General features: G+C 33.6%; 1 protein-coding gene across 1 annotated transcript in view; it reads right to left on the bottom strand.

The window, feature by feature from the left end:
* Positions 1 to 9463: 9463 nt before the first annotated feature.
* LOC118190290 (uncharacterized) overlaps positions 9464 to 15854 on the bottom strand; it is a 162294-nt gene continuing 155903 nt past the window's right edge. The window contains exon 9 of the mRNA XM_085827770.1: positions 9464 to 11063. Coding sequence (XP_085683896.1) covers positions 9806 to 11063 — 1258 coding nt within the window. The 3' untranslated portion in view covers positions 9464 to 9805. The remainder of the gene's footprint in view (positions 11064 to 15854) is intronic.

Genomic DNA, 15854 nt, shown 5'->3' with positions numbered 1-15854 from the left:
TATATTGTATCTTGGAAATTTTCTTCACTACAAAATACCTTTTATCCTATTGCAACATATATAACAATAATATAAAATTTCTAATTATTAGACACAAGCCCTAAATTAGCAAGTTATCTACATTACTGTTTTGAACTACATCATATAAGTGAAATATCAATTTAATGATGCAGTAGAATTTCATGTAACATTAACAGTTAACTGAAAAGCTGTCTAGAGATTTATGGTTACTTTTTTAGTGTCTGATCTTGCTGGATTATAAAGAGAAAGTTGGTGGATGTGTTCCAGGTTTTTTTTATTTATTTATTTATTTTTTTTTTATTGTCAGCTGTGACATTTTGCTAATTTCTCTAAAGAGAAAAAGGCTATTTTAATTTCTAATTTGGAATATTTTTGTGGACAGTTTTCTAGTTAATTTTTTTAATTATTCATCAAATAATACTAATATTTCATATGCCTATAAATTGTTATAATTATTTGCACATATATCGTTTTCATTTTTATGTTAATTTATGCATTATGTAAAATCTGTTTTAAGTTCCACAGAACTTGGAATGAAGGGAAAAAATTTAGTAATGTATTCAAAGCATGCTGTATTATGCCATTTGTCATAGTATTTCTTTAGTCTATCCATTTCCATTTATGTGGTGGAAATATATCTAATTGAATTGTTGTTATTGCACAAATTCTATGCGCTTCTAATTCTTTTGCACTGTTGTCTCTCCATGTGCACAGTGACCTGTGTGGACAGCCTCGACACAAAAAAATCCTAAAATGAGAAAAAATAAAAGAGGTAACAGAATTGTACTTTTTTTTTTTTTTTAATGATCTACATTATGCTGTATGCATGCAGAAACCTTAAGACTGAGATTTCACAAGAAATGACAAAAACAATACGCTTCCACCACTATGCTAGAATACTGAAATTCCCTTAGGAGGTATGTCTGCAGTTATACCAATGAAAATGTCAAAAGAAATGGAAAGTTGTCTGGCGGGGGAGGGGGAGAGTGCTATGTGCATACCTAGATTGCCATATAAACACTTTTTGGTAACATGGTTGAAACTGCCTTAGCAACACTTTTATGCCATTATTTTATCATGGTATATATAATCATATGTATCATTATTTGTACATTTTCAAGATTTTAGCATTTATCCACATTTTAACTATTTAGACTGCTTGTGTGCTCAGCTGAATTTTCAATTGTACCCCTATATTCATTGATTCAGCATCTGCAGTTTATCACAGTTACTATGTTACTACAAAGGTGAAGCCCCCAGCCAATGATTCAGCCACAAAGCATTTCGAGACCAGCCCGGCAAAACAAAAATGAACTGGGGGAAAAAAAAAAGAAATAAACAGTTGAACATGTAATAAAACGACACATAAAGAAAAGAAAACAGATACACATCTACTCCAGCCAAATATCTCTGTGTGTTAATAATATTCATTATTTCCCTAGAATAAAGCAGCATTTTACTATAATCCTTAAGATCTCTTGGAAATTTGATTTTCATTTTATCTCTAATGCTAGCAGTCAGGCCACAGGTTTCAAGGAAGTGAACATTATCACCTCTTACTCTACATAGTCGACAAAGATTGTTTTCCAGCAAGGCAAATCTATTTAAGTACAGGGTAAAACGTCCATGTCCTGTCAAAACCTGATTCAGATCTATATCAGTATAGCACTTTCTACCTTTATTAAATCCGTATAGTACACATATAATTTTCTCTTTCTGCGAGGATTCCCAGTTGTTTCTCCATTTTTCATATATACTATTGTATAAAATTCCAATAGTCTTTTGTCTAGAGCCCTGCTGTTTAATTCTATACAGTTGCCAATTGTGGCTTCTTTTGCCAGTGTGTCAGCCCTCTCATTAATTATCATGGAAACCTACATCTGTGTTAATCCAATGTATCTTAATGTTATATTTTGTATGTAGATTTCTGTATCTCTTTTTAATATTCACATTAAGTTTATTATCAAACCCAAATCCAGAAAGTGATTGCAAGGCCGATAGTGCATCAGAGAATATATGGACACATTGACCACCAGATAATTTATTTTCGATCCAGGTCAAAGCCTCTAGTACTGCATAGAATTCGGCCTGGTACACTGTATTCATGAAATTTAATAAGAATTTTTTGTGATCAATCTCATTTCCTTAATAAAGCGCAACCAACATTTCCTCCAAGGTCCAAACCATCAGTATAAATATCATATTCATTTACAGTACATAATAATCGATCATAATTAAGTCCAAATTTATGGGCAGGGTGAATCAATTCAAGACATTCTTCAAAGGCATTACTTTTTAATTCTACATTAGAGATTTTCAATAGTGTAATATACGAGGGCCATCCAGGAAGTAGATTACGTTTCCGTCTGTGTCCGCTAGGGGCGGGGCTAGCGCGGCCATCTTGGGGTCAGAGCGTTGCGCAGCTCAGTCTGCATCTAGCCGTGCTAGTGAGAGGTTCGTGCTGTGCTCCGTTCAGATACTGTGACGGTTTGAAATGTCTGCGTTAATTGAAAATCCCGCGAGCTGCGAGGTGCGCTCAGTAATAAGGTTTCTGACTGCAAAAAACTGTAAACCGATAGAAATCTATCGGCAGCTTCGTGAAGTGTATGGGGACAACATTATCACTGAAGGTGGAGTGCGTCAGTGGGTCATAAGATTTCAAAATGGCCGAACCAATGTTCACGACGAAGATCGAAGTGGGAGACCCAGCATAGTGACCGCCGAACTTCTCGAAAAAGTCGATGCTAAAGTCCGTGAAAATCGAAATTTCACAATAACGGAACTTTCTTTGAGTTTTCCACAAATTTCGCGAAGTTTGTTGCACGAAATCATCAGCGAAAAGCTTGGTTACCACAAGTTTTGTGCAAGATGGAAGGCAAGAAGAGGTAACGAAGTGGTTGAAGGCGCAGGCGGCCGAATTTTTCGACGAAGGAATTTCCAAGCTCGTACATCGCTACGATAAATGCCTTAATTTGTATGGTGACTATGTAGAAAAGTAGTATTTGAGTGTGGCTTTCATCTGTATATAATAAAATTTGTTTCCTATACTTTGTTTATTTTTTATTCCAAAACGTAATCTACTTTCTGGATAGCCCTCGTATTTGTTTTTCATTAAAAATTTGTTATAGAAAAAGCCATATTGATATGAGAGGAGGACACACCAGGGAGCATACAAGCCACCTCAGTTGAAACAGTCCAGAAAGCACACGTAGCTGCAAGCATCCAGCCTCTCTGTTTTATATCTAATTTCTGTCTAATTCTCACAAGTTTCCCTGCCCTGCAGCTCCATCTGCCAATGCCATACATAACAATTGGAATTAGTACTACATTTTTAAAAAATAAACAAGGTAGAGCTCTTCTTTCTAAGAGTTTCCGTAGTAAAAGTAGTGTGATAATATTTCAAAATACCATCGGTTCTTTTTTCTACATCCTTAAAATGATCCAAAAAATGTAATATTTTATATCAATAATAACATTGAGGTATTTCATCTTTTCAATGGACTTTAATCGTTTAGCATTATATTTCAATCTGAGAGGGTGAATAACTTTACCACCCTTGCAGGAAAAACATTGCATAGGTCTTTTCTAAATTTAATTCTATCTCTTCTTGCAAGCTCCAATTTTCCAGTAGCTTCACCACGTAACTAAATAAATTTTCTAATTTCTCAAGTGATTTTTCATATAACAGAAATAAAAAGTCATCAGCATAACAAACAAAATCTACATTTTTTAAGTCAATATTGTATATTAGCTTATTGGCGATGAGGCCCCAGAACAGGGATGCAGAACATGAGCCCCGGGGTCAACCTTGAACAATTGATGTTTAGTCAGTACTTGTTCATTTTCATCTGTAACTAGGATCCATCTATTTTTTAAAAAATTTCTTATATCAGATATTTTCATTTCTTCTAATGCCTCAAGAAGCTCCATTTAACTGAATCAAAGGCACCCCAAACATCAAACAAGACCAAGGCCACATGATACTCTTGACGTTTCTGACAGACTTCACTTATAACCTTATATAATGCCTGACTCCTCGTAAATTCATACTGATTATAAGGCACATTCTCAGTCACAGTATAATCAATTCATAAATTACAAAATTCATTTCATGCCAAGTATGAACAAGTTGTAACATAGTGAAATTTAGCAACCCAAATGTGTGCTGTATTAATTACCTTCCCAAGCAATGGTGAACTTCAGCATGCATATTCATGTGTAGTTTGGACAAGTGCTTGTGCATTACTTTGATGGAAAAATAAGAATTTTATTTCTCTGCTGTCTCAGGAAACAACATATTTTCTTTGCATCTGTTGAAGAGAATTCTAAAAAACTTCAGAATGAGTTACATTATTAGAGAAAGTGAAAATACACTCAAAATTTACAGGGCATCATGCAGTACTTTTCTCATTAACTTGTTTAATGTCTGTATTGTCTTTATCATGCATGGAAGGTCTTGAAAAGTATTATCTTGAATTCAGGGGTACTACTGTATTGTTATATTTTTGTTATGTTCCAAAAAATATTTATTACTTGTCTATGATCTTGTGTTAGGCATAGGATAACATGTTTAACTTTTGTGCTAGGAAGTGCTGTTTAACAAACCAACTTGCATCATTCAGAATGCTTGCAATGGTATGGAGGAAGAAAATATATTTTATTGCCTTCAGTGCTGAATTATAGTTCTAGTTTTTGTAGTAGTGATTAATGTGTTGTGATGTAGAAGCAGGTTAGTGACATACTGGACTACCTCTGCCTTAGCAGATGGGCTAGATAAGGCTCCTGCTTTATGATATCATGTATTGAATTTCCATATTTTGAAATTACTTTGTTGTAGTTCGTAAAATTTGTTGTGCTATTTTAATTAGTTTGATTCATATTGAAGCAATTTTTGTAAATAAGGCAATTTTAGTGCTGGATATTATATTTTAAAGAATATCTTGTTCACTCTGTAACAGTCTAATTAACCTCATTTATAACTGAATAATATTATTTCAAACAAACAAAAAAATTTTTGTTTGGCACTTGTATAAGGAAAAAAAATGGCATGAAAAGTAATGACAATTTATGTAATTATTATCACAAATATTTAACACAATTACACTGGTCACTTCCTTGTCCAAATGATTAGAAAATTAAATCTGTTTTTGGATATATTTTAGATGCTGATATGAAAAATGGCACCAGTTTATCCCTGTCAGTTTTTATGTTTTTTTAGCCACGGGTGTCTTATTAAATGCTATTTATTATCTTAGATAATCCTAAACAAATAGTTCTAAATCAAATTTAAAATGAGGCCTTACGCTTATTCCGATCTGTCAGTGCATCAGTAAGAAATAAAAATGCAGTGCAATTAACTCAATCTCGAAAACAATTAAGTATAGAGTAATGGGTGATTTTTGTGTTGACTTAAAAGGATGAGCTTTCTCCTTGATAAGAAAAATGGATGAACAAAATGTCCATGTGTGTCTTCAGGATAGTAGAGTTAAAGATCACAGCTAGATCACAGCTAGATTTGGAGAGAGTAGTTTTTGAGAAATATGCTAAGTGGATATTAAAATTAATAATACAGTAGGTGCTGCTATTGTGATGACCTTTGTATATGGTTATTTTGATATCATTAAACAATGAAATTTAACTAATTTGATATAAATATAACTTGAAACATATCAATAAATACTGTGAAACACGTTAATTAGCTTATAAACTATTCAAAATGTCAAAAGTAATCTATGAACTATTTATATACTCTGGAAATTATTTGACTGATGTTGTACCCTTAATAGTAGGAGCAAATCCCTTATTGGAAGAATATTACCAATGTAAAAGTTAGAGAAAAAGAGTTTGGCATAGATATTCTCAGGGGATTTCCCCCCATCCCTACTGATTATTTTTTTCTTTTTTAAGAAGAGTACCTGTGTCTAATTGTCCTCAAAATTCATAGAGTTATTCAAAATCTGCGTCAAACAAAAACTGATATTTTCCTTTTTTTGGTTGACTGAAATTGAAATCAAGCTGTTTGACGATTTAATTTGTATTTGGTGACTTTTTTTTTTTTATTTGGTAATTTTTATAATCTATTTTGACCTCATTTGATGACTTCACTTCTGTTTAAAAAATATATTCTATATAAAATTTTGCCCATATCAATCGAACTATTGATCACAATTAGCTATGTATTTTCCACTGTTTCTTATACAAATGGGCAGTAGTTTGGCAATTAAATAAAGATAAACTATGATAACATTAACTGCTACCACATTATGCAACATCTGCTATAAGAGCAATCTTTATCATACAGACTTGCAATGATGAATATCTAAAATTGTAGCAAATAGAACAAAACTGATGGCAGTTTTGAAATCAGAACCAGGAATGTATTTAAGAATATGTGAATATAATTCACAAGCTTACCAGTTATTGTCTACTGAGTAAAAATATTTTCAGACTGAAATTCATCTTTCAGTTTTCCTCATTTTCTGCAATCAAACTGAACAGTTTTCCTGACTAAACTGTGATGAACTAAAAATTAAAAGTAATTATGCATTTACTACAAATTACAATGAATTAACTAAGAACATTATAAAAATATAACATATCTCATTCATTTTATGATATTTTATTTATCTTGTAAAGCCAGAGATTAAAGGTTTAAAAAAAGTTTCAAAAACTGTTCATTCTGTTAATGAAACTGATGAAATTATACCATTTGTAAAATATTATAATTACAATACTTCTAAATAGAAGAACAAATTAATTTACTAATATGAAAAAGTATGTAATTAATAATAATTAATTATATGTAATAATTACTTATTATAATGTAAAAACAGACAATCTGAATTTTTATATTTATTTTTACAAAGAGTTAGCTAGCTATAAAAACAAACTTAGTTTCATTGCAATCACATAACACTTGTTGATTTTTTTAAAATGGATTACATCTTTTTCTAACAGTTTTTGTTTCAGTTGTATATATTTAAGCCAGAGGTTCTCAGCCGGGGGGGATATGGTCAGCGTTTATTTAGCTAGTAAGTATTTAGATATGCTTTATGAATATATTTTTAAAAAATTAGTTTTATTCCAGTTTTGGTATTTATCGTTGTTTTCTATGCTTTTTGTAGCCTGATTTATAAAACACATTGCAAAAATGTGTATATACGTTTTGAGTTTTGAGAAGGAAGAAGCTGATCTTCTAGCAGTGCTGAGGGTAAAATAGGTTCGAGAACCATTGTTCTAAGCATTTGATTTTAGTAGTACTGTCTTTCCTCCTCTTTTTATACGTTTAACAAGAGAAATTTTGAAAAATTTTAAAGAAGTAACAGCTTTTTATCAGTTACAGCATTAGGTATGCCTCCTGCTTCCATTTAACAAATTACTTCGAGAGTAATGAAATTAATTTATTTCCAATCTTTTTAAAAGAAGTAATTTTTGGTTTAGATGTTACTAATTAAAACCTGAACTTTTTATTGTTTAAAGGAATCTGTAGTTAACCTCTTTTTCAAGTAAAAAAAAAAAAAAAAAGTAAAATATTTTTATGCAGCCTTTTTATTTTCCCTATACTTAGGTAAAAATCTCAAGTTTTCTTCAGCTCTCTTCAGAAAGGTTATATTTTGCCTCAGTTCCCAGGTAAGTAAGAACTCTGTTTTGTTTTTAAATTAAACACGCTGTCCATTCTAGTCAGACAATTGTTCATTTTGGATATAATTTCTTTATTTGACACAGCAAACACAATGAATTAAATTTTCCATAGGCACAGGAAATCTTCCACTTTGTCGTTTAATGACTTGGACACATAAAATTATTACAACATATATAACTGACATTAACTGCATTTTCCAATCTTTAAAGAATACTCCCTTATCACCTTATTAAGAAATGATGATATGTTGTAACTGTATATTTTTAAACTAAAGAACATATCAATTGCGCTTTTAGCAAGATTCAAACCTCCGACCTTCTAATGTTAGCTGGACATGCTAGTCATTTTTATCATTAAAGTATAAGTGGGTGGATGCAATAACTCCTTGCATTCTCCACCATTTAAAAGTTAACAAGGAAATGACACAAGATCCAGCAGAACAAATCTAAGCAGTGACAAGTATTGCCCACCATATTTTTTAGATAATATGCCAGTTTAGAGAGCTATCTGGATTTTACAAAATAGAATATGTGATAAATTAACTATGCTAGGATCTTTAATGCTAGATGGGCATGTTAATTGCTTAAAACATGATTCCCAACAAGGTTGATGAAATTTTAGATGGGATCAGTGATGACAAAGGCTTTGACAGCTGAATATGCATCGGGAACTGATCTGCATACTTGAGATCCTGTTCGTTACAGGAAATATTAATAAAACTGATAATTTATTTTTTATTGATATAAAGCTATTATGTAGCAAAGAATAAATAATCTAAAATAAGTATAAGGGGAAAAATACGCAAATGCAATTATCCATTATTGAAAATAATTGTATCTTATCAGAAGATGTATCATTATATACAAGCCACTTGTAAAATTTGAAAGATTTTCATATTTGCTTCAAAGGCGTTGAAAATTCGAATGTGCCAGCATAGGTCATAGAACCGCTGAACTTTAATATATCTGATCTTGACAGTATGATGTAAAAAGAGTTTATTGCATTAAAGGAGGAAGTTTGAGCACAAACATTATTCAAAATATATGTGTACACTAAGTTTTGGAATTTAAAAGTCATCTGAAAGAAATATCGAAAATAAAAAGTTGTTACCAAACCAAAATTATTGATTTCCCCCTCTTTTTCCAGTGGAAGCAGGCTTTAGTCAAGTCAATAATTTATTATGGAAAACAAGAAACAGGCTGTGTATTTTTGAATGAAAGGATTTAAGTTACACGATTTTATGCCAAATATTTCAAAAATTGCATCAATATATCAAGGACAAATACTGCATTAAGTAAAATTGAACATTCATGCAATCAGAATTTGTGTTTTTGTTTCTGGAAACTTGTGTAAAATTAATAAAGCATAAATCTAATAAACCAATTTTTTCAAAGCTTCTGTATATATTCTGGAAATCCCTGACTTGCACTGTGTCAGCATATCTACAAGGAAATGTGGCAATTCCTTACAGTGTTTGGACAAATGATTAAAAAAAAAAAAAAAATGGGAGAAAATAAATCAAGCATTTACAATTATATTTCATGCATAAAAGCAATCTGTTCTCTGCATTATATATCTGTGTCAGTTTTTTTCAATCACAATTAAGCATTTAGGTATAGCATTCCATATGATTCTTCCAATAATATGACTAATATATGATCATTTTCCAATATGTATGTTTAAAACTCCTTTTTAATGTAATGTGAAATGTATTCACATATTTTATGGACAAAATATATACTTGAACAGTATTTTTTATATATATATAATTTCACAAGTTAAATTTGCAAAAAATTGAGCAGTTTATTTGACAAAGATTTTATTTAAGCTAAAGACAGTTGCTACAGTAACACATAATAAATTAACCCTTGTATATATATATATATATATATATAATATATGTATGCAAAGATTTATGCACTACAAAATTACTCATTATCACAAATTTCACATGGACTTATAACAGTAAAAATTGCATTTTATCATAAATTACATGCATATTTTAAATTTCCAAATACTACTAATTTCTATTTTATAAACATGAACATAAAATGTATTTACAATTCCATGGTCATGAAAAATAAAGCAAAACATATTGCACGATCTGACAAAAATACAAAAGACTAAATTTAAAAAAAGAAATCATACATAGAGTTTCCATATAGAAATAGGTTGCCGATACACACCTGGTGCACTCTGTTCTCTTCCTCCAAACATGTAAAAACATAGCTGCCAGTCATGTTGCTCATACTTTGGTCTAGCAGGGCTCAGAGACCAATGTCGATTAGGAGATTCTACAGATTCCCTTTTCCTAGGAACACTCAGCATGTCAACCCGTGCAACTCTTTGATTAGTACGAGATACAAAACTATCTTCTACTACGCTTGTTGACATCAAAACAGTTGGAGTTATGCTTCCTCCAGAAGGATAGCTTCTAACAAGTTTTCTCTGAGATGCTCGATCAAGAGAGCGTGCCCTTTCCATACTTACTGGAGGTGGAGGAAGAATAATATCACCATTACACCCCAATCCATTCTGTGACTCATTTGGCGAAAAAGTCTTCAGTTCTAAGTCTCTGCATCTAGGTAGATGCTTACGAGTTGCAGATGTATTCAGACATCCAGCAAACTCTCTATGGCACTCAAAGTTATTTTCATCTTCTGTAAATGAATGGTAACCAGAGCTATGTGAAACTGAATGTGGAAGCTCGTGATTTTCTGTGCATGGAGAGAATGCTTGAGAAGCAAAATCAGAAATGGTGTGACTAGATTTAAAATGATTGTTTTGAGAAGGGAGATTCTCATTTGGCATGTTCAAATCTACTAATATTGCCGTATTATCTTTCTTGTTACCTGTTGAACTAATCATTTCATTTTGCTCTGTACTAATTATCATGTTTGGTTCATCTGCATTTTCACTGTTCTCCTCAATTACATCTCGCACTGTTGAAAGTGGACCATCAAAGGCCAGTCTTCCAATTCTCGTTGTAGGAGTTGTACAAGTACTATGATGCTCACCACCATTGATCCTGCTAGAACTTGCAGACATGGAATGTCGACTATGCTGAAATGTACTTTCAGACCAAGAAGATCTAAGTAGAGTATTGGGATTTTCAACCCACAGTGGAGGCGAGTCAGTAATAGTACCTGGACGATTGGGCTTAGCATGTTGTTTATGTTGAGGTGTTGCTTCACCATCTGATTCAAGTACAGCTTCTGAACTTTGAGATTTCTGTATTTTTAAACGAGGCCGATGTTGTTGGTGTGGTGTACTCTCTTCAACTAATTTTTCTAATTCATCTTTACGTGCTTCATTAGCTGACTGATTATGTAGGATGGAGTAACTTCCACTTGATATACTGCGGACCAGGCGACTACTATGAAATTTATCACGTAGTGTCCTAGGAACATAAAATGCACAAATGTTAGCCTTTTCCCATTTGTATCTTATATGGGGGGAGGGAAATAATTTGACAAAAATGTTATTTTAAAAATACATTTTTGCACTTTCACTAATATTAAAATATGAAGTAAAATATCAAACAATAAAATAAATTTAATAACACTAAAATAATTCTTTCAGGAAATTTTAGCTATTTAAATTAAAGACATTTCATTCTAGATATTGTTTTGAAACTACAGGAAACCCTCTTTTGGCAACAAAGGTCCAAGAACAACTACCTCTATAAGTGACCTGTATATTAGAGAACATATTGTAAGTAGATTCCCAGAATAACCAGAAGAGCAAAATTTCAAGTGATTACTTCATAATTACAGAATTTGCTGCTAGGTCTTGTCAGCTCAGGAATTCCTGCACCTATTTGCCAATTAACATCACACTGTGTAGTGTCTTACCCTCAGTGCAGATCTGTGTGCATTCCTGCTCACAATATCCCACTATTTTTGTTTTGTACAACCACACAGAATGACACTGTGCGGGAGTTTATTTTAAGAAAATTGCAGTTGAGATTATTCTTATACTTAGGCAGATCTTTAATGATGATGCTTTGAATAAATCATAAGTACAAACAAATAGTTTTTCAGATTAAAATAAGGCAACATATCAAATTAAGGCTACTATGCCTCGGACATCCATTGATGAGTAAAAACGATGAAAACACTGACAGTGTCTGCTAATGGAGATTGCTAAAGACCATTCTTCAGCTTTCTGAAGAAATTCTTTCCATCTGACAATTCTTGGGAAAGAATAATATGGTACTTGTGTCTCATTCATGCTGATCATGAATTCTGTTTGCTTTGTGCAACCTTTTTTCTATTTTTACTAATAAAGAGAACTCTAAGAAAAAAGCAATTCAGTGATGAAAATGAGGTGTAAGAAAGTATGTTGCTTGCCTTGAATAAATTCCTTATTAGAAATTCCAGAACTATATTCATGTTTCTAGCAAACACTGGTCAAAGAGCACTGATGTTGATGGAAAATACTTTAAAATAAAACATAAATAAAGCATAATATAGTTGTTTAAAAATAATTTTGCTATCTTTGGGTACTTCTTTGTAAATAACATCATTGGTATTGACAATTATGCTATTTTCTTAGAAAACTACTTCCTAATCATATTGAGACTATAAAATATGTATTAAGGTCTAATTTTGTTATTGAGCTAAAATATTTTATGTCTTAAACAAAGTAAGAAATTACATTTCCCAGTCTCAGTATAAGCATTCTATAATTTTTTTTGTCATACCACTATACACTGGTGTGCAAAAATTAAGGACGAAGTTGAAAAATTAGCATATCAGCTGAACGAAGAGGCAGAGCGGACAGAAAGACCAATCAGGTGATTAAGTAAGGTGATGTATGGTAGCACATGCACAGATATGCAGGTAGACGTAATGGGGGAGTGTCTGAGTAGTATAAAGCATGTTGTCAGTGTAAGATCAGTATTTCTGGCAAAGAGATTGCACGCCGTATAGCAGTTTAAATCACACCGAGTTGCTGCCTCAGCGAGAAATGGCGAATAATCAATCTGTTAGACGACATCTGGATGCTTTTACCTGAGGTTGAATCATTGGGAAGTTGGAGGAAGGCCGCAGTGTAACAAGTGTGGCTGCAGAGTTCGGAATTGCTCACAGCATCGTTTCACGACTTTGGAGATAATTTCAAACTACAGGAACAGCTATCCGGGGGTTTAGTAGTGGTCGTCCATGAGAAACCACACCCGCAGATGACCGGTATATTGCCTTACAGGCCAGAAGAAACAGGTGGCAGACAGCGGGAAAAATCGCTAGACACACGACACAGGCGACTGGACGACCGATATCGCGTTTTACCGTGGCTAGAAGACTGCACGGTGGTGGTCTGTTTGCACGACGCCCTGTACGGTGTGTACCTCTAACGCCTGCCCATCGGAGAAGGCGTTCTCTGTGGTGCCGGGAACACCGGAATTGGAGAGACAATGAATGGGAACACGTACTCTTTACAGATGAGAGCAGATTCAGTCTGAGTAGCGATTCTCATCGCATACTCATCTGGAGAGAGCGGGGAAGCTGCAATCATCTCTCGAACATCATTGAAAGGGACAGGTATGGAGGTGGCGGTGTTCTCGTTTGGGGAGGCATCATGCTTAGTAGTCATACAGATCTTCACATCTTCGACGCAGGTTCAGTCAACGGGACCCGTTATTGTAACGAGATTCTTCTTCCATATGTGCGTCTTTTTAGAGGCGCTATGGGTCCGCAGTTCCTTTTCATGGACGACAATGCACCATGTCATAGCACAGTAGCTGCCGAACAGCTCTTAGAGAGTGAGGATATTGAACATATGGATTGGCCGGCATGATCTCTGGATCTCAATCCCATCAAGCATGTATGGGATTTTCTAGGCAGACGCTTGGCAGCTCGGACCTTACCACCAGTAACGATTCCGGAGCTTTGATTGGCGCTGCAAGATGATTGGGCAGCAATGCCTCAACAACTCATTGACACCCTCATTCTCAGCATGGGCAAACGCTGTGAAACCTGCCTAGCAGTCAGGGGAGATCATATCCCCTATTAAAGCCCGGATGTTTATTGCTGGATACCCATCACAGGGATGTTTCGGCCTTCAGTCGCATTGCGCTCCATGCTACTTTTTCAATAAAGCTTCTTTTTATCCCTCTGATTTCTCTTTTAGTAAGTGTTGCTTACATTACTCATGTCCTTACGTATTGGGGATCTTACGGTATTCAATGTGTTGATTTGGAAAGCTTTTGTAGAAAGTTATATTGAAAAAACCGTCTCGTCCTTAATTTTTGCACACCAGTGTATATTTATTACCAACTGTTCAAACTAAAATTCCCTAACGGGATAAACTGATGTTCGCTTTTCCCACGGTGGGGGGGGGTACAGTTAGAATAGAAAGAAATAATGATGTGGTAAGATGTATAGATCCGGCACAGTGTCACGTATGATATTTCATATTTGTTTTAATCATGTTTGGTATTACTGTTAACAATAAATAATCAAAAGACACCTACTGTGAATTAAATGACTCAACACTTCAGAACAAAGACACCACACCGACAAAGTGCACTATTACATGACTGTTTCTTGCTATAAATAATTTAAATAATAAATGTATTTAATTATTTGGAAAATGTTGTTATATGTTGCTGATATAAAGATGCAGTTACGATCACAACTGAATTAAATATTCCTTTTTATTTTAGCCAACACACATTTTTATAAATAAACTGGTATAATAAAACATCAGTAAGGCTACATCAGTACTGATAAAATTTTGAAATATGATTGAAGCAGTAGGACTTGAAGATCTAGTTAGCAACAGAAGCAAGTGTAATGTGTCTTGTAAATGAATTTTAAATTAAGTTGGTTTTGATTTCAGTATATTTTGATTGTCTAGAATTATTACTAGCTGAAGGTTCATGTAACTTATTTCTCAGAATTATATAACAATCATATAACATGGGTTAATTCAGAAATAATGATAAACAATTTAAAGCTATTTACTATAAACAATTACTATTTTTTGGACAGAAAAAGGAAATTGGCAAATTAAAATGGAAAGTTAAAGGATTATTGTAAAGTTAAGAGTTTTAATTTACATATTTATCTTACATGCATTATTAATATTAAATAGCTTTATTTCTGAAGTTATTGCTACAGTAGAAAACAAGTAGAGTGTAGTTTCCCTCTCTAAACAGTCTGATTTTTAAAGCTCCACAATAAAAGTCAAACTGTACACTTAAATTTTTCTAGATATGAAATTTCTGTATAAATTTTACCACTCTAATTTAATCTAACGAAGAATATATATTTTTATGAAATTTTAATAATTCAATCAGTTTTCAAAGTATACAGAAATTTCATTTTCAATGTCTTACTTCCTTACTTCATTTTCTTAGATCTTTTAAATTCAATTGACAGAGTAATATTTTACATCAGACAGTCAAGCTACTTATATACACTGAAGAGCCATTACATTGTGACCACCCTGTTAACCACCTGTAGGACCATCTTTAGCCATTAAAACTGCCAGCACCTGGCATTGCATTGACTCTATGAGATGCTGTTTTGTAGTCCAAGATATCTGGTATCAAGCGTCCACATTGCGAGGGGGTAGCGTGGCAGCACGAATTTGGTTTTCCAGGTGGGATCACAAATGCTCTATTGGATTAATGTCAGGTGAATTTGGAGGCCAAGACATAACTTGAAAGTCACTGGAATGTTTCTTGAACCACTCCCTGAGAATGTGAACCTTATGACATAGTGCATTATCCTGTTGATATGAATGGGTGAACCTGGTCTGCAACAATGTTCACGTAGCACATAGACCTCAGGGATTGTTCTATGGGGATTATGGGTCCTAATGTGCTCCATGAAAATATTGCCTACACTATAATATCCCCACCACTGGCATGTCTCCGTCCAACTGTGCGTCAGGGAGCCAGGGTTTCCTTTTGAAATCGGCGTATTAGCATACGCCTGTCGATGTAATGGATCAAAAAATGTGATTTGTCGGACCATGCAACTTCCTTCAATTCTTCTAATGTGCAATTCCGATGTTTCTTGCTCCATTACAGACGCAGCTGGCGATGACATGCCGTCAATGTAGGGACATGCTACAGCCTCCGGCTGCTTAGGCACATATGCAGCAGTGTATGCTGCACAGTGTATTGAGAAACACTGTTTGGGTTGCCATTGTTGTAGCTAGTGGCAATTTTGGCCATTTT

This window comes from Stegodyphus dumicola, chromosome 12, assembly GCF_044657685.1.
Source record: "Stegodyphus dumicola isolate Sdum_Otavi_A_Nest chromosome 12, ASM4465768v1".
Taxonomy (NCBI): Eukaryota; Metazoa; Arthropoda; class Arachnida; order Araneae; family Eresidae; genus Stegodyphus; species Stegodyphus dumicola.
The sequence above is the reverse complement of the archived record's forward strand: the minus strand, read 5'-3'. Positions and strand labels throughout refer to the sequence as shown.